The sequence below is a fragment of the Poecilia reticulata genome, linkage group LG3 (genome assembly GCF_000633615.1).
Source record: "Poecilia reticulata strain Guanapo linkage group LG3, Guppy_female_1.0+MT, whole genome shotgun sequence".
NCBI lineage: Eukaryota > Metazoa > Chordata > Actinopteri > Cyprinodontiformes > Poeciliidae > Poecilia > Poecilia reticulata.
This window is the reverse complement of record NC_024333.1, coordinates 28,368,724-28,387,859: the sequence shown is the minus strand read 5'-3', so window position 1 is coordinate 28,387,859 and position 19,136 is coordinate 28,368,724. Positions and strand designations below refer to the sequence as shown.

Genomic DNA, 19,136 nt, shown 5'->3' with positions numbered 1-19,136 from the left:
TCCATCAGCCCGAGAGCGCCCTCCGCTGGTCATGCTTCAGAAGACCAGAAAGGCTGGAGGAGACGCGTACAAGGTGAGAAGAGCAGCTCAGAAAAACAAGGTTTTACAAGATTAACGGTAACAGTACATAAAAAGGAARAGAAGACCATCATGTAGAAGGTTAGTACAGGTCAAACCAGCGGCTCTGTAACATTAATGACCAGGTTAACAACTGAAGCTGCTGCTGCGTCTCAGTTTAATGAAATGTCATCAAAAAGCTCTTTTGTTTCCGTAATTCAAATTACATACAGTTACATCAGATATTTCACTTATGGATTTTTCGTCATTTTAAAGATTGTAGCTTGCTGCTAATTCACAATGGACTTGAATTTTGTCCATGTCCACTCTCCCTCAAAACTTTAGGACCTTRATATGTAAATGAAATGCAATTTACAATTTACTTTCTTTTTTACTTTCACCTAAGAAGAGGAGTTTGGACCACGCCAGACGTTTTCCTTCTTGGCTCGCATGAGATGAGCTGCAGTTGACCAAACTCTTGAATCCACTCATAGCTCAGCTCATTCCTGTTGCTTGTCCATCTTTCTTTGCCTTATTTTTTCCTTCTACTCAACTTTGTATGAATCTACTTGGATTTAGTAATCACTTTTAGCAATGACTTATCCCTCTTYTGGACGACCTGAATGAACAASCAATGAGTCAGTGGTCTTGGCTGTGATTTTATTGGCTCATTCTGTGTAATATTAAATTGTTCTGAGAGAATCATTTGACTTTTCATTTCATATGAGCCGCAATCATCAACATTGATAGAAATAAATGCTTGAAATATTTCACTCTGTGTGCGATAAATCTGTATAATATGGCTTTCACTTGTAATACTTAAATTGTTTTAGATAAACCTTTAAGTTTCTGACATAAATCAGACTCAGCTTTTGTGTTTTATTTAGGTTTTTATTTAGGTGCAGATATGACAGGGACTTTATTCACCAAATAAATGGGTAGTTAGCAATGCTAAACTACAATGTAGAAATTTCTTATTCATTATGGGATCCATTAGTCCATCACAAACAGTCATGATGGCTTCTTATTAAATTTAGAGCATTTAGGTTCAGCCACTCAAGCAGCATAAAAATCATAAAACAAGGGCAATAAACATCCTCCATATGTCAAATAACACATAATGAGCGAACGTTTAAAAAAAATCTTATTCTCCACAGATGAGACCAAACATTCAGCTTTGGGACCCTCTACTGTTTGGAGGGCTTCATGTATTTGCATATTCACATATTTATCGATAGCAGGAAACAGCTCTGTTAAATAGTATTACTATAATGACATGGCATTTTTTCTCTATAAAACTGCAATAAAAATAATATTGTGCTCTGAAGCTAAATGTTTTGTCTGTACAGTATGTCACCTCAATGTGCTGGTTACTCTTTGTACGTAAAGCAGCTTTTCTTTAAGCCATATATTTTTGCTCTTTCCTTCCTCTTTTAATCTGTTTTTATTTATCTTTTTATTTCTGTTTCCTCTCCAATCTTGCGCTGCTCCCTCCATCCCATCTAATCCTCCATCTTTTTCTCAGAGGCCCCGTCCTGAGCTGTGCTCTAAGCATCTTTCCGGCTCTTTGCTCCTCCTTGATCGCYCTACAGTAAGATAACTTTCCGTCTTTTTTTCACTGCCAGACCCCTAAATGTTTATCTCACTGTCCCCCTGCAGTTTGACACTGTAGCAGACTGTGTTGAGATCAGCAACGTTATACTTAAAAGCTACACTATGTACGCAGAGGTATGGGAATGTGGATTTTGGTGGGTTATCCTCCTGCGCATGTGCTCTGTGTGTTTGCATCTGCATGCTTCGTTTGTGCATGTGTGCATACTTCAGCCTTGCTCATGAAAACAGTGGCTTGGTTGTTGGGGTCACTGGGGGGTAAGAGATGCACAGTCTTTGAGCTTGTCTTTATATTTACACTGCATGTCAAAAAAAGTCACCACCTGGAGGGCAAGAGCTACCTACTGCAAGATTATGTTAATTATATAACTCTCAACCATGCAGTGAGTATATTTGAATTTCTTAAACAGACATGTTGGAAGATGCATCCACTGGTGGAGGAAAACATGTTGGTGATAATCAAGCGAAGGAGGTTGTTGAAGTTCCTAAAATAAAATTTTTTTTAACTGATGGTGGGCTGTCCAAGTGGCTATCTTCATGTATATCGTATTTTCCAGACTATAAGCCGCACACACACAAAAAAAAAAAATGGAAACGTACATATATGAGCCGCACCGGGCTATAAGCCGCTGATATCTCCGGTTTTTCACAAAGACGCAGCAGAGGACTGCTTTCTTAATAAATCTGGTATTAAGGACGCAGCCCTCCGTCTCCAACGCCGAACCATGGATTTGTTCACGCCGAGCTTAGCGGCTATCGATCTGTACTGCCAGATAGATAACCTTCAATTTAAAAGCGGCATCTTYGTGTTGTTTCCATGATGAGGGGCTATGAGTTTGAAAACATTTCTCTGTCGTTCCTGCTGCTAGCATGTGCATGTTCTAAATGAAAATTAGCGCTTTCTTCTTTGATTTTCAATTTTGACTTCCAATGATTCACTTCCTGCTAGAGAGCCCCCTGGAGGTTGAAGAAAAATTCACAGAAAAGCAGCACCGGACTATGAGCCGCATGGCTCAAGTTGTGGGAAAAAAGTAATGGCTTATAATCCAAAAAWTACGGTAGATCTCGTTTGCCTTACATATATAATTTAAAAAAAGAAAGACCTTAGTTTGAAGGTGTAGCGGCTTTTATTTTGCCGTGGCGATCAATTGCATGCAGAGGAAACCCTGCAGCGCATTAGTAGACACTGGAAGGACAGTGGGAACTCATCTATCCACCAAGAAATGTGGTTTAAAATGAAGAGCACCCATGGTTAGTGATCACTTAAACATTTGATGAAGTGAAATAGTAAAAACAACAGAGCTCACTACTATAACTAAGAACATTTCCACAGGAACAATGTAAAGGAAATTCAAGTAATTTGAACCAAACAGCTGTATAGTCTTAAAAAAAAYACTAATCAGTAAGGCTAATATGAAAAAAGTTTGAGTTTTCTAGGCAGAAAAGAGATTGGATTCTGGAGTGGTGCAAGAAGGTCATGTGGTTTGAGTCCAAATTTACCCATAGTGATGGCAGCCTGTGGTGGCAGCATTATGCTCTGGGGTTGCTGCAGTGGGTCCAGGTTCAGCAACATTATGAGATCAGCTGATTACTTGAATATACTGAATAAGCAGGTTAGAGAGTCTTTGGGATGCACTTGACAATAATGTGGACAGTGATCTGATGCAGGTGATGGTGAAAAATGAAAACACTGGATGGAAATAAATATAGTGACGCTGCAGAAGCTGATTWAAGCGATGCCACATTTGATGTAATCAAAGCTAAAATCTGTCCTACCAAGTATTAGAGTGTGTGACTTTTTCTGATATGGAACAATGTGGTTACACATGTAAATGGAACATTAATATGATACTTTAGACACATTTTAGATTATTGCATAATTATAATCAAGAATGAAGCTTTAGTAAATTAAAGGTTAATTCCCAGTTGTTCCCCCTGTCGGATTTTTCTGTGTSGACAGAAAGATGAAGCATGTTCAATTTATATTCACATTTTCATTTCAAGAAGCAACAAATTCAGTGTTTCTGCAGTTGTCATTTTATTATTAATTTCAAACWTGCGGTCGCTCTTGTACTAACTGTACCTCACAGGGTCTGGCAGACACAAAGATAGTCGGCAGCAGCTCGCGCTACAGCCCCATGTCTGTGCTGCGGGCTCCCAGTCAAACTGACCTGACTCAAGCCTACTCCCAGSATTCCCTGCACCGCAGCGTCAGTCAGCTGATCAACAGGAAGTCACTGATGGAGGAGGGATGCTGGGATAACCCACTGGGACATGATTCTGGACTGGTGAGGACAGACATGCATTTGTCTGTTTGTTGTTGACMGTCTCTGAAAGGAGTTTCAGAATCGACTTGTTCTGCTTGATTTCATAGATTACAGTTTAATTTCACAGTTTGCTAATTTTTACTTTCTTTAGCATTCAGGGCCTTTTCAAAAGATTTGAGTTGGTCTGTCTCATAAAATCCTGTTGCAGAATGAAAATCCACAGAGAAGGTGCTAAAAAGKGAAACAGCCCCGATAGGCACTGGATGTTGCTTCTAAAAAGAAAACCAAGGGTGTCAGCATGGTTCTTTAAAGCCAATTAAGCTGTGACACACATAATAATCAGCATGCTGCTTCATAATCAGATAGCTTAGCAATGCACAGTGATGTTCTGCAGCACCTTTCAGCTCTAATCTGACACAAAATACAGCGACCAGAAGGCTAAAACTGTAAATGCCATTTGATGAGTCCAATGGTTGTCAATGACATCAGAAAATGGACAAGAAATGTCTGTAATTACAAACTATTACAAGTTACTAGTACTTGAGTATTTTTTCCAACGTTTCTGACATCATAATGTTTGGATCTTGTGTGCTTTCTTTCAGTATGTGGAGGATGATGAGTTTGTGGACGCCATCAAGGCCTTAAGCTCTGTGAAAAAAGAGCACAGCCTGTTCACCGACACCCATCTGTAGGACAACAGGCCTTAAGAGGCCAGGCTGGTAACACTCACTCTAAGCTGTGTTAGCTGCAGTAGAGTCAGGGACAMAATGTTTAAATTTAGAGCTCGCATATGGACTAAAGCCTCCATATCTGGTAACTTTCTGCATAGATGGTCTGTGAATGTTTAGGTTAGATTATGATTCGCTTTCTATGCTTGCCAACAGCTTTTAGAAAGTTTAAATGAGTAAAATCAAAACAATCCAGAAGTTCATRTCGATCACTTCCTCACCTGGTAACTGTGCCTATTACCATGTCTGTAATCAACACCGTTAGGGCTTTAACTTAGACGGACTCACCACCTTCATGTTATTGTTGCTAGAGAGATTTGCCAACTTTTTTTATTGTTATAAATGTAGCTGAAATGTACATATGTGTTGTCTGTTTGTTGTGATGTAACCAAAAGGCCCAAACTGAGATTTTGTCTTATTATGTCTTTGTGTATTTACTGCTTCTTGCAATTTAAATGTAAAACCAGTGGTTGATGGTCAACTCAGACGTGTTTACTTGTTGTTAATGTGATTGACTGTTATTGTTCTGTGGCTTACAGATTATTTCACTGTTCTGACGTAGAGACCTGCAGCTTCAGCTAAAAGGAGAAACAGGAAACATCCTGTTTAGTGTTTTTATAGAAGTAAAATTTTGTCAAGATTCCACATACTGGACCTAGAAACAGCATTTATCACTTATTTAACCACTCGTTTTAATGTTGATGGATTTTAAAAGATTTTATATATAATACGCTGTTATGACCAACCTTTTTTTAAACACGGGCAGTATTATTTATGACTGTATTTTTTTTATTTTTATTTATAGATACTTCATAGATTGTGTATTTTTGGTGAATAATTAAAARAAATTATCAAAAACTGAATTTTCTGGGGGGTTTTCACAAACAGAAAATAGTTAAAGTTTGCTCTAACAACAGCTTGTCACAAATCCATCATTATTATGTGAACCATGCCTGGTTAAGAAAAGAGACAGAGCCAGATGAGAACAGTTTAATCTTTCTTTACTCCACTGTGAAGTGAAATGTCAGTATTTGAAAGCAGCAAGTCAACAAAAGAAGCACAAATGTACCAGACCAATGTTTAAATAAAATAAAAAAAGATTTAGAAAAAAAATCACTTGACAAATGTAAAAGTTTGTTCTATTTGATGAGGTTAATATTGTTCATTTAAACAACATGAAATCCAAATACTTTGAACATAATTTCTTTAAATCCATATGTTGATGTCAATAGGGATGATAAGCAGAGTAACTTTGTGCACACAGACCTATCAAATGCTTAACCCCCAATCATTTCGGCACTAATGAAGCAGTTTTACCTAAAATTCATGTTTTTGCACTTTCTGCTGAGTTCCTACAACACAGATATGCCCACAGCTGTACAACGCCTTAGTCACCACATACACACACACACACACACACACGGCCACACCAGCGCCACTGTCTCCATCAAAACTATGCTGCCGTAATTTACTTTTGCTGCCGTGTCCCTTAAGGGGACATCTAGGCAAGTTTAAAATTAACAAACTGGCAGTAACAACCGAGCCCCCCCTCCACCACAACCCCAGCTCAAGGACGCCAATCTGACAAGGGCACTTCTGAAGCGTTCGCGGCCGCATTCACAGCTATTGTCAGCCACAGAGGGAGGGGGGAGGCTGTGAAAAGAGAGTTTGTGGAGTGATTGTAAGGGACAGTATGGCCCTGAGCTACACACATGCACACACACACGCACGCACACACACACACACAGAAGCTTTTATTAAACTCATAAATCACAATGATGACAGACGCCATCTAAGAGACTGTCTGACGGGAAGGTTAGTGAAATCAGAGCTATGGGGGRAAAAAAACACACCTCCGATGCTTAAAACAAAACATTTTTGCTTTTGCACRGCGTCTAAATGAACCAGGCAATAAAACTCGTCTCTTGCTCTTCACTGTGGCTTTCCGATTACTGAAGTCAGCTTTAAATACATCAGAGTCATCATTAAAACATCACCTTGTTGGGATTAATCTCATCAAAAGGTTCCTTTTTCACAGTCAAGCACATAAGACCTGGAAATGTTAGGATTTCTAATATACCATATAGTGTGTTACAGAATACATATGAAATGCTTTGTATTAAAAAAAAAAAAAAAGTGGATTGTTGCAAACTTCAGGTAGGCACGGGCAGGTTAATGATGAGGTTTTTAAAAAGTTAGGATTTCAGTGTCAATTTCCTCTAAATTTCCCAAAACTTAATCTGTTGGAAAACTCAAGTTAGACCTGCTGAATGGATGCTTCTGGGTGCTTCTTCCTGTTTACAGGGAGTCGCTCCTTCCTGCTGTATGAGGAATAACTGCAAAGTTATCGATGCAGTCAAACATCCGCTATCATCATGTACTTCCTCTGAAGGCGAGGTTGCTTTTAAGTCAATAACACCGTGCAACTGGCAAGGTTTCCTTGGACAGAAAACTTAGAAATACCTCTATGACTGAACATTATATATATTTCTCTATCTAACCTGTATTTCTCTTGTAAGGTGCATTGAGACAGAGTTCAAATTKCCACTATAGAAATATATTAAATAGAGATGAAACTGCACCAAGTTATTTTGTACGTGTAATAACACTAAAACTGCATCAGTCAATGTGTGTTTGTTTGCATAGGCAGGCATAAGCATTGATTTTCTGTTCGAAAYTAGATATTGTGCATTTTTAGGAACCACTTTTTTGTGCACATGGCAACCGCAAAAGGTCACATTAACCAGCCCGTGCCTCGTTATCAGTTTTGGAAAGACAAAATGACGCTCTACTCATCGTAACTAAACTACACATACTCTGAATCAATGTCAACTTCATTTATGGAAAGTTCAGCTGTAAATATTTGACCTCATTTTGCAGCATTTCTTAAATTCAGTACATAACACAACATCATWSGAAGAAGCTTAAATAAACAGATATGCATGAGTTTTAGCTCGTTAGAGTCTSGCTGTAATATAATGTAAACATAGCCAGAGARGAGTTGATGGACGACAGACAAAACATGCTGCAAACAAACACCTATGCACTACAATGCACATTAAACTGTATATTTTAAAATCTAAAATAAACACTCAAAATTTACTGTAATAATAGACTGKATAGTGCRAGAAAAAAAAAACATATTTAGGTCCAATATGTGATTACATCAATACAGGCCTTTTATGYATACATGATGTATAAAGATACGATAAAACAAATGAGTGCATCCTCTTTAGGACTTTGTTTTGAATATGCATGTTGACTGCAATGTTAGTGTATCAAAATCTACGTGTCTTTGTACAAGTCGTGACCGAAGCTACGCAGCTCTCAGGCTTCATTTTTTCACACTCCGGTATGTTTTTAGGTGTAGTTAAAGTAACTCGCCTCTAAAACATACAAACACTCCTGGAAATGCATCAAATGATGTACTTAAAGCCTTCACTATTGCATCGCTTTTCTCATTGTGGTTCATAATTAACTCTGATCTGGCCTTAACTAAGCTGGATCAGGCAGGTCCATTATGTTCCTACACAGTGCTCTCCCTCTTCACAATCCTTTGGTCACTATATTTCTCCATTGAAACGCAACAAAAGTTAAATAAGGCACTACAACAGCCATCTGACACAAGACATATCAACATTTCTCTTAAATGAGTCAAAGTGAGGGCGTGTATGTGTAAATCCTCTCATTAGATCTAATATAAGGTATGAAAAAATAAAACTAATGTTATTAGTGTTGATAAATGATCTTTCACAGGCACGTTTTGGGAGGAGGKGGGTTGGATAATCTCAAGCGGGAAAAGAAGCACTTATTCTACTAAAGCATTTCCTCAGAAATGGGCACTGAAARGTTTTCTAGTGAATGTTTTTTTAAGGACTAAATGCCATAAAATCTCTGCTTTAAAATGTACAGTACCTTCCAAAAGTGTTTTTCTTCCCACATTTTGTCACGCTACAACAAATATGAATTTATTTTTTATTGGTATGCACAGTTTTCAACGTTTCTGAATGTGTTGATCTGAATGTTTCCGTTCTACTGTGGGTTTGTGTTTAGCGTTGATGTTCTGCTGGGAGTAAAACCTCCAGTCCAGTCTCGAGTCTTATTTTCTTCTGGAGTTTTCCTGTAATTAGCTCCTACCATCTTCCCATCAACTCTGTCCTTAATGAAGAAAAGCACCCGCAGCATGATGCTGCCACCACTGATTCACAGTGATGATGGTTCGTGTTATGAGCAGCGTCAGTTTTCTGCCATACTTAGTGCATGTAGGTCAAAAAAATCCAAGTTTAGTCTAATTTAAATGAACTCGGTGGGTATATTTGTGATGTGTCTGGGAGAAAAAAAATGTGAAATACTTTTGCAAGCTGCTGTACATTTAATTACCGTGTTAAAATATATATTTTTTCCATTTAGGAGGAGGCTACAAAGTTTATGCAAAGTGAAGGTGCACTAATGACAAAAACGGACTAGATTTAAGCATATTTCACATCTACAGAATGTCACCACACATGATCATTTGCCATTACCTTCATCTGAATACCAGTYTGTGTTTCTAGTCTGCATCTCCACCTCACCGCTKCCTTGCAGTGAAGCTCGTATTGCATGCCCGACCTGCACAGTTTGTCAGCTGTTTTAATGTAAACCCCTCTGACTCTGGCTGCAGTAAAGAAAGTATCCTAGGATTCAAGTAGCTGCCAACATTTTGGACCGGATGACATGTTTTAGGTAAGTAACATAGTAACATAACATGTAGTGGGCCAACATCCACTGCACAATAAAGTTATGAGCTCTATTGTTGAAAAAAGTATTGTGATTATTATTATTGCAGAGATAGGAGGACAAAGCTCTTGTATGATTGGTCAAGATTTTTYGGATAAATATTTAAGGTTTTGTGTGAATTATATATTTGTTTTACATTTATTTTGCAAATGTAGATCAATATTTTAAAAGCAAATTTCAAAATTTTAGGCAATTTGATTTTGTAACCATCACTCCAACACATGGTTGCTAGTATTGGAYTTATTTCTGTTTTGCTAGCTTTACTCGTCCGGTGATTGACCTAATCTGAGACCTTGTGCTTTAGTTTTGCTCCTGAAGTTGATTTTAGTGCAGCAACCTCACAGGAAGAGAAAACAGAAGMCCGAATCCTGAAATCTTCTTAAAACAGACTTAAAATGTACCGAGACAGAAGAAAGTTCAACTACACCTCACAGATACTGATAGTGTTGGAGACTTGCAGCTTCTTCATGAGCCACACCTGTAGGTAAGAAAAGAGTGACTTTTGCTGCAGCTGATTGTGTGTTCTTCCTTTGCCTACATATTTAGCGCAAGCAGGCTAACCTTACTGATGTCACAGGCTGCTGTCATGACCGGACGGCTCGGCTGGCGGCTTCCTGTGTCGCGGCGAAGTGGAGGACGACAGTTTGGTTGGCGAGGGCGAGGCGTTTGCAGATGAGTCACTGCCCCCACCTTCAGATCCCGAGGAGAKATGTGGAATTGGAGGAGCCCTCTTCCGCCCCAGAAAGCCCCCCTCCAGTACGCCCCTCTTCCTCACAGCGCCGTCGGCCTTCGCCCCGTCTCCTCCCAACCCAGCAGCGTCCCCTTCTTCTGGCTGAGTGTGCACCTTTCGCCTCACGTCCGCTCCTGGAACTGGGCTGTCTGGAGGTTGCTGTGGCGATTCTTGACTGACTTCTGGTTTACTCGCTGAGATGTTTCCGGCGTTGCGGGAAGCCCAGAGCTCCATGACGGAGGTGCTCCTCTCACTGTCCTCAGGCCCAAAGTTACACAGCGAGCGCCGGGCGTCTGGGATCTGACTGGGTCCGGGGTTGGACGTCTGACTCAGGCTAAAGTTCTGGAAGTCTCTAAAAAAATATACCAGGCATTTAAAGAATTGGCAATATGGACAGTTTTGGGGGGGGGTTAAACATAATTAAAGCTGCAGCATGTAGCTTTTGTAAATATGTTATTTACATATTTGTTAAATCTGTCACTTTGTCCCGACAGAATATGAAAAGATCGAGCTTCTCCATCTCCTGCCAGATTATTTCCATCTGATGAAATGCATCGCTCCTGACCAAGAATAACCAATCAGAGTCAGGAGGAGGGTCTTAGCGCCGTCAATTAACCTTGTATAATTGCTGCTCAAGCAACTTACTGTTACAGGAAAATCGTTTATCATTGGTGGCTAATCTAACTAGCCTAGCATTCAGGGGATTCTCTGCAGARAGCAATGGAGAGGGTGAAAAAGGGCCCGCCTCCTGGTTCTGATTGGTTGCTTCTAGTTAGCATTGGGAGAAGGCGGAGGAGCTCAGTTTTTTCACAGGTTATCTGTCTCATACAGATAACCTCTTTCCCCATCTCTGAGAGATGGGGAAAGACATGCAGCAAAGGTCGCCAGGCCGGGAATCGAACCTGCAACGGTCACGTCGAGGACTAAGGCCTCCATACACGGGTTGTGCTTAACCCCTGCGCCACCACAGCACACCCCTGTCAGTAACAGTTTTAACAAATAACATTTCTGATAAAAGTTACATACTACAGCTTTAATCTGAACTTCTTAACCATGATAATAAGTGATGAACAATATGATAAATGCCCATTCCTAACTGGACTGAAAAATGTTGCTTCACCTGTAGCTGTTGAAGGACTCTGTTCGCCGCGCGCGGGCCAGCAGGGGGCTCTCTCTGTAGGGCCGCAYGGCTCCGTAGGTGACCTGGCTCTCAGGAATAGATTCCTGGGCCTGCAGCTGCAAACTGAGGTTGAGCAGAGACAGAAAGGTGAGACCTTTTATGAGCAGAAACATTACCAAACGGTTATACGACGCAATCATCTCTCGAACCTAGACATAGACTCTCTGAGGCGTGTGTGGTGCAACACAGAGGGGGCGGGGCTTATGCTTGGGGTGGCACAACGGGAGGTACTCAGGTCGCACTGGTCCAGCAGCTGAAGCAGCTCCTCCTCTGTCGGCCCGCCCACTTCTGCCAAACAACATTACAGGAGTTAGTGAATAGAAACCAACGCACAGCTTGGCGACGCTTCAGCCACTCGTCTCTCCYTCCTCACCGTCTTTCTTCTTCTCTTCTCCTTTGTTGGCTGTGTCCATCGCAGTGGTGAGGTCCCACATTTGAATGCTGCCGTTTCCGTGACCGGTGAACAAATAGCGGCGCGGTCGGGACCCCATCCGGCTGGAGCCCTCGCACTCCCGAACCATGAAGCAGGTGATGGTGGTTCCATCCACTGACTGCACCTCACAGATCCTGGAACGTTACAAAAAGAAATCAAATGCACACGTTAACCACAGTAACACTGATACGTGTGTGTGGAGGACAGTGTGCCAGGGTACCTTTTTCCAGTTGAGGAGAGCCTAACAAACAGTTTGTTGGTGATGGGGATGACTTTCTGGATGAAAACCTGTTGATCATCTCTCTCTCCAAACGGGCCTGTGGAACCAAACAATTCAGGTTAAACATTTAACTTTTAGGAAAAAGGGCCAAATCTATATTTGTTCCCTTTTGAGGTTTCTATATTTGTGCCAATCATTACACACTCCAAGGTTAACTTTCATTTCATTCAAATGCAAAATATTTGCATTTGCATGTTATCTTTTTAATTACTTTTTATCGCTGCTATATTTTGTACACTCAACATTACTAACAACATGTTTAACCTAATTGTGCATGTTCCCGTCTCACCTATATCATTCCCAGAGCAGTAGCTGCCATGACTCTCCGTCTCTTCCAGGGACAGGATCTTAAAGGAAGCCAGAGGTGTGGAGCCTGGCTGAGTGGAGATCATCCCTCGGAACCGCGTCACCGTCCACGTCCGAACGTGGTTGTTATCCGCACACACTAAGACACACAACGCACGCACGCACACACGCAAACACAACATAAAAACAATCCGGTGAGGTTTCAAACATGTCGATTGTTCGTGGTGACTGTCATCTGAATTTTGTAAAAACTAAACAGAGGAACGTTTGTTACCCGACACCAGATGTTTCTCAGACAACATAATCTTCGTCACTGGGCTTCTGTGCACAGTGAACGTCTGAAACAGCTGAGGGCCCGATCCCACYGTCTCTGGGTGCTGCACGATCACCCTCACTGCTCCGCTGCTCGTCCCGTAGGCGATCTCTATCCAGTTCCCGCTCACACCTGAGAGCAGCATAAACATAACGGTSARRAGTCTGCGACCTCTGCAACCCTAAAAGCCTTCATTCCAGCCAAATAAAATTAGCTAGGGGTCACAACACAACATAACTCTTTTAAACAAAATAACTCCTACAATAGGAAATGTTAATTTTTAATTAGCAAAGGAAATATTACATTTTTGTCTTGAGATTTTAGATATTTTCTTCAATTGAACATGTTTTTTTATATAAAATTATGCCCCAAAAAAAGCACGGTTTGCATCATGGTGAAACAATAAATGTCATTCTTTTGTGGAAATGTTATGCACACATTGTATGAAGACATYTGGGGAAAATTGGTGAAGCTGTTTCTTAACTATATTTACATTTTAAAACATTATTCAGTTTTTTAGCAAGTGATTAAGAGCCACAGAGGAACTACAAGTGCTTTTCCAAGTAGGATTAAAAAACCAAACMGAAGCAAAGTCCCCATCCYACACATATAACCCTTTTCTTTCAGTGTTTATTCAGTACTTACTGGTTTTAGGGGTGAGGTACACAGACAGTGCAGTAATGGCATCGTTTGAAGGGTCGTGATAAAGCTCWGTCACTAAGAGATCGTTGTCCTTCATCCTCAGAGGAAACTTCTGCATGTCTGAGAAGAGGAAGTTGAGATCTTATGGAACAACATGCAAAGATTTTAAATGTCCACCAGATTAAAAAAAAACATGTATCTAAAACAGCTGAACAGAAATATTTTGGTGACAAAAACAGTAACAATCTCTTAATATTTTATAAATAAGATTGATATCCTGTAACAGAGCTTCAGTAAGATCCAATAAGGCTGGCTGCTCTGTGTGTGTCTGTTCACACCTATATAATAGATGGAGCCGTTGGTGCAGCCCAGCAGCAGGAAGGACCCGGCCGTGTCACAGCTGGTGATGGGAACTACATCTTGAACCTAACAAAATACRAAACGTGAACTTTCRTGGTAAATAAGAGAATAAGAGGAAATGCATAAATATGACAAACATGCGTGTAAAGATGAATGTAAGCATCCAGTAAGCGCTCACTGACGATTCCCACCTGCCAGTGCTGAGTGACGGCGTTCCACACGCCAACCTTTCCTGTGTGGCTCGTTGCCACCAGCTGGTTGCCAATGAAGAAGAGGTCATCAACAGGAACGCCGAGGCTGAATACACCTAACGCGGGAATTAAAATACAGCACTTGTAGAACCAGAACCAGAACCAGTGCTGTTCCCTTTGATTCTTGAAACCTACCAATTTCATTTCCACTGCCTCCATCTTGGATACTCCAGAGGATAATCTTGCTTTCAGAGGCGGCGGCCACCATCTTGTCCTTGTCTCCATGTGGACCTCCCACCACTTTAGCATTAAGTGCTATACGTTCAATGCTCCAGTCCAGGTAGGGAGAGGAAAACACCTGCTGCCATCCAGACGATTCCTTTATCCTGCAGCCAGAGCACACAAGCTAATACTGTCACCTCCRTMTGTGGATCTTTGATTAAAATTGATTTATTTAACAGTAAGTCAGCAGTATTGAAGCATCTGAAAAGTTAATTTTGTTTCATTAAAGCGCATGCAAAAATTTATACCCATAGAAGCATAATAAGGTTGTTTATTTCAATTCATTTTGAAGGATGTGTTAAATGAAAACCCCAAAATTTTGTTTCTTAGAAAATGTTAATATTACTAAAGATAATTACAAAAGTCTTCTGTTAGCCAGGAGAAAACTGTTGACAGTTATCGAACAGAGGATATTGAAATTCTCCACAAGAGAGTTAAGAAACAAAGAAATCATGGCTAAGAGAACTAGCAGGGACTATGTTAATGGAAAACGTAGTGGAAGGAAGAAGTGTGGCACAAACCAAGCMCATTAAAGGCTTTGAGTGAGATTTGCAAGGCATATACAGCTGCTGGAGTCAGAGCTACAAAAACAATCAAAGAAAATCTTCACACTTTCTTGATGAGAAATAATAAAACTGTTACCTGTAGCAGATGACAAAGTGTGCATAAGCTGCAACGATCCAGTTGTGGTGTCCTGCTATAATCAGCACTTTCCTGGGGTCAACCATTGAATCTGCAAACACAGACGGAGTAAATAAATTCCCATTTTCACTGCTGGTAGAAGTGAACTGATGTTTCTYAATGAATGTTTGAATRAAAAAGATTTTTCAGGAAGCAGGAACAAACTAGTCAGCAGGTCAACATRAAACTAGGCCACTTCAGTGAGTGCTGCTAGTCTGAGCACTAAAAAGATTTTAGGACACATTAGCAGGCGCACTAATGCACTCTTGCAAGAAGGCACAAACAAAAACGTACATTTACTCTGTTATGCATGCATTTAGCACGCACACACACACACGCACACACACACACACGGACAAACTGAAAGGCCAAGTATGGATTTTAGATCAAGTTTTTAAAGGTCAGACACAAATCCAGTCTAACACAATTTAGTCCACTACCTGAGATGTTCTTATTTGCTTCTAATGTTGTCAGCTAAAACAAATATTTAAATGTATTCCCTCCCTTTTTACCCAGTTTCTCTAGGTCATCTGTTCCAGACAAAGACGAAGGAGGAAGGGGAACCCCGCGGGTGAAGCCCTCTGCTCCACTCGGACCCGGTCGCTCATCAGAAGCTGCAGGCGCCGACTTACGAGCCGGAACAACTGTCCAGAAACAAAACAACAAAAATCCACTTACTTTTCCCTTTACACTGTTCTGTCATGTTAGTACAAGGTGGAGTCTAGATGATCTCTGTGGTGCAACCTATACTACGTCCGTTTTCAGTTCATTCAGTGAGAGTTTCAGGCTTTTACCGGGGGGAGGAAGGTAGCCATGGAAGAGAACGCTGCCACATGATGAGCGGTCCAGTTCCTCACACAGCAGCAGGCGTCGCACTGCACAGGTTCACACGCAAACACTCATCAACATCACCATTTCATATAAAGTTACCTGTCTATTTTTGTTTCTGTCACCTTAGAAATGAATTMTTTTCTTTAGCTTCATGTGCCTTCAGTTTGGATTTTCTTTACTGAGTTTGGGACAGACCAGGCCTGAATAAGACGGCTGTGTACTTCTTCTATGTTGAATATAATTTCAAGAATGTGAGTGAATTTCCAAAAGGGTAACGTTCATTGTTAATGTGGGGAAGTTTAAAACRGTGAAACAGGATGTAATACAGCATGGAAGTAACTCTGTCCTGCATTTGACCTTAGTTAATAATCTGACACAGGAAGAAACTTATTTTAGAATAAAATGTCTGTCATGTTTGGTTAAAATGTACCAAAACACAAAAAAAAAACACAGATGTACATCTCTACAAATAATTCAGAGTCCACTTCACTGAGCCCCATTGAAAACCTGATGGTTATTCCACCAAACATTGGTTTCTGAACTATTCCGGAGTTAAAACATTAGTATTGTTGTTTCTAAATGAATGTAAACTTGTTTTCTTTGCGTTATTTGAGGTCTGAAAGCTCTGCATCTTTTTTGTTATTTTTATGGCAAATAAATCCTAAATTTTTTGCTTGGATTTTCAGRGACATGTTGTCAGTAGTTCATAGAATAAAAGAACAATGTTCATTTTACTCAAACATAAACCTAGAAAGAGTAAAATCAGAGAAACTGATAAGTGGTCTCTTCATTTTTTTTCCAGAGCTGTATGTAAATATAACAGTTATACAATGTTTTGCCTGGTATTCATATCCCTTGAACTGTTTCCAATTTTATCACTTCACAGTTAAAAACATCAGTTCTGGGGATTGAATTGGGATTTTGTAAAATAAATCAATTCAAAATAAAACAAAAATGATGGATGGTTGTTRTTTTTTTTATTTTTTTCTATACACAGCTGGACTCTATTTACCAGTGAGGTGTCTTCTGAGGTGGTACTAGATTTTGCATACGTGGTAAAGATTAATGCATGCCACACTTTTCAGATTTATGCACAGTAATGTGCCACTTTCTRTGGGTCTATGACATAAAATTCACTTAAGTTTGTGTTGAAATCCTCAAAGGGTATGAATACTTCTTCAAAGAACTGTAYGTAACCCAGTACATCCCATCAGCACCGTTKCTTTCAAAGTTTCCATCTCAAACYGATCACCACCATACCTAAAGGAGTGATCCCATAAAACTCTGCTTCGTGGCGCAGGACGCTGATGTTGACGCCCCTAAAGAGAAAAAAAAGGACACAGAAAATGTTTTTYGTACAGGTCATATCACAAAGATACACCCTCCTAGTCAAGCATTTTTGTACCGCAAGTCCAGTTCTTTGGTTCGGAGAAAGTTGAGAATTGGTGCAAAGGCTGTAGGGTCTCTGTCAATAAATATCTGAAAGTGATGCAATAATAACTTATTAAAAGACGTACAATTAATTATTTTTGAAAACGGCACAATCGGAAACCATTTTAATTGTGGTAGTAGGAGACCTCAACTCACAGCTCCAGTTTCATCCCGCAGAGTGGAAATCCTCCCACTCAGTAAACTGAAAGGAATAGAGACAAATGTTATCCAATCAGTTCTCCATTTCCACTACCAGTAACTCGGTTACTATAATCAATTTATTTCTACACSAAGAAAACCAATGCAGTAACTCTGAAGTCTAGATTATCATCCTTACTGCATGTTTTTATGTTAACTTGTATGAAAAGTCGTTCTGCAATGACTGAACTAAAGACAGCTGGGAGCAGAAACTGACTTACAGGCAAACAGGTGTTAAACCAGATATTCTGACTGGCTTTTATAGCTCTGCTCAGCTGTTGTAGGAATGTACTCAGAGCAGTGTTTAATTTTACAACAAATATATCTTACCAGCTCCAATATCCTGCCTCTCTTTAACTGTCGCCTTCATCTACGCTGAAAATCACCACGTGAGACAGCATTTCTTCAACTATTACAAGTTTTAACCAAAAAATATTTTTAAAAAGATGTTTTCACTGGTTTCACAAAACATAAAATGCAGTATTTACTATATTTCACATATAATCACATTGCGACATGGGAAGAAACTCTACTAGGCTGCAAAMGACTTGAAACGGGTTCAGAGGTTCACTTTCCAACAGGAAAACGACACTAAAGAAAAAGCCACAGCTACAGGAATTGCATGCCACAMTTTTCAGATTTCTTGTTGCCCAAAGTCTTAAAAAAAAATCTTCCACTTCACAATTCGGCTCAACTTTCTGTTTTTTCATTACCCAATTTAAAATAATAAAGTTTGTGGTCGTAACATGACGAAGTTGGAAGCGTTCAAGTGGCGTGATTACTTTTGTGAGGCATTGTTTATAAAATAAATAAAYAAAAATGAAAGAGCTGAATCCATTGAACTAACCTTGAGAAGAAAGAGTCTGGGATCCACGTCAGAGTCTGTCTGGATGTGCTGAACCTTGTGAAGRATACAGGCAAATGATGAATGGCAACACATTTCGAGCAGCATCTCTYTATGACTTATGAGTGAATACTTGATTTAATTCAACATTTAAGAATTGGTGATCATAACACTGAGTAATAATCACTACAAAAAAGCATTGGTTTTCATYTTGTAGAAATTGTACATTGTGTACAAAGTAAATTATTCRTTGTTGTAGCAGCAGTAATGATGGAGTACGCGATCTGCGTTGTCTGCTTTGATTACATAAGTTATGAAGATGTTATAAGTATAATCGCAAGAGTAAATGTTTATGAAAAGATGACAATCAACTGTCGGTGTCAAGTGGACGTCACTTACCTTGTCCCCCCGACATTTAGCTGGATGATCTCTCCCATCCCAGGCGTCGAACTGTTACCGTTCGTGGCCATGGTGACTGAGCCGAACCAGGTAGTGTTTTCACGAAAATGTCACTGAGCTGATCACAAAGGCTAGCTTGCTAACACTCCTCTATCGGCTCAGCTGATGCCCCGACTCCCCAGCCTCACAGCCTCTCCCTGGGACCACCATCCGTAAAATATCCGCTACACACAGCCCAGGCAGGCTACGGTAGCCGCATCGTATAGCCTCCGCATCGTGGACGCAGAAGGTCAGGGGTGTTTTATAACCTAMACAACCGCATGAGGGGACCCTTATTATCCAGCGAGCTTGTTTGCATCACTGTCCTGTGTGGAAATCGTGGGAGAGCAGCCTGCGCAGAATTTTAGCAACGTGAAACAGCTGGGATGCGCGTCTGTAATGATGCAAGATAGTTCCCCYCCAATACCTTGCTCTTTCGTTTTAACACGAGACATCGATGGCGGTACGTTGAYTGACAGTAAATCTCTTCCTTTAAATTTTGTACTTATTTAAGTCAGTCAAAAATATTACAGTGGCCTGGGTGTATACTGAAAAAT

The 19,136-nt window shown here is 40.2% G+C and overlaps 2 protein-coding genes across 6 annotated transcripts in view; one reads left to right on the top strand and one right to left on the bottom strand.

Moving 5' to 3' along the window:
- The window catches only part of ush2a (Usher syndrome 2A (autosomal recessive, mild)), a 195,365-nt gene extending 188,862 nt beyond the window's left edge, over positions 1-6,503 (top strand). Inside the window, exons 88-91 of the mRNA XM_017303876.1 lie at positions 3-73; positions 1,717-1,785; positions 3,759-3,956; positions 4,538-6,503. Of these exons, the coding sequence (XP_017159365.1) occupies positions 3-73; positions 1,717-1,785; positions 3,759-3,956; positions 4,538-4,627 (428 nt within the window). The 3' untranslated portion in view covers positions 4,628-6,503. The remainder of the gene's footprint in view (positions 1-2; positions 74-1,716; positions 1,786-3,758; positions 3,957-4,537) is intronic.
- Positions 5,648-18,979, bottom strand: kctd3 (potassium channel tetramerization domain containing 3). 5 transcript variants are annotated; one of them, XM_008405753.2, is made up of 20 exons: positions 18,541-18,979; positions 18,145-18,198; positions 17,256-17,301; positions 17,074-17,147; positions 16,929-16,987; positions 15,632-15,712; positions 15,350-15,481; positions 14,799-14,889; positions 14,070-14,260; positions 13,875-13,990; positions 13,662-13,749; positions 13,327-13,443; positions 12,643-12,813; positions 12,352-12,507; positions 12,003-12,099; positions 11,723-11,916; positions 11,499-11,637; positions 11,290-11,412; positions 10,001-10,521; positions 5,648-9,917 (listed from the first exon to the last, which is right to left on the bottom strand). In XM_008405753.2, exons 1-19 carry the CDS (start codon positions 18,609-18,611, stop codon positions 10,011-10,013), a joined length of 2,511 nt encoding a protein of 836 aa, XP_008403975.1. In that variant the 5' UTR covers positions 18,612-18,979; the 3' UTR covers positions 5,648-9,917; positions 10,001-10,010. The 5 variants fall into 5 exon arrangements, with proteins under 5 accessions (XP_008403975.1, XP_008403974.1, XP_008403978.1 ...); XM_008405752.2 differs by having other exon boundaries at positions 5,648-10,521; XM_008405756.1 differs by having other exon boundaries at positions 5,648-10,521; positions 16,929-17,147; positions 17,628-18,198; positions 18,541-18,586.
- Positions 18,980-19,136: the final 157 nt, after the last annotated feature.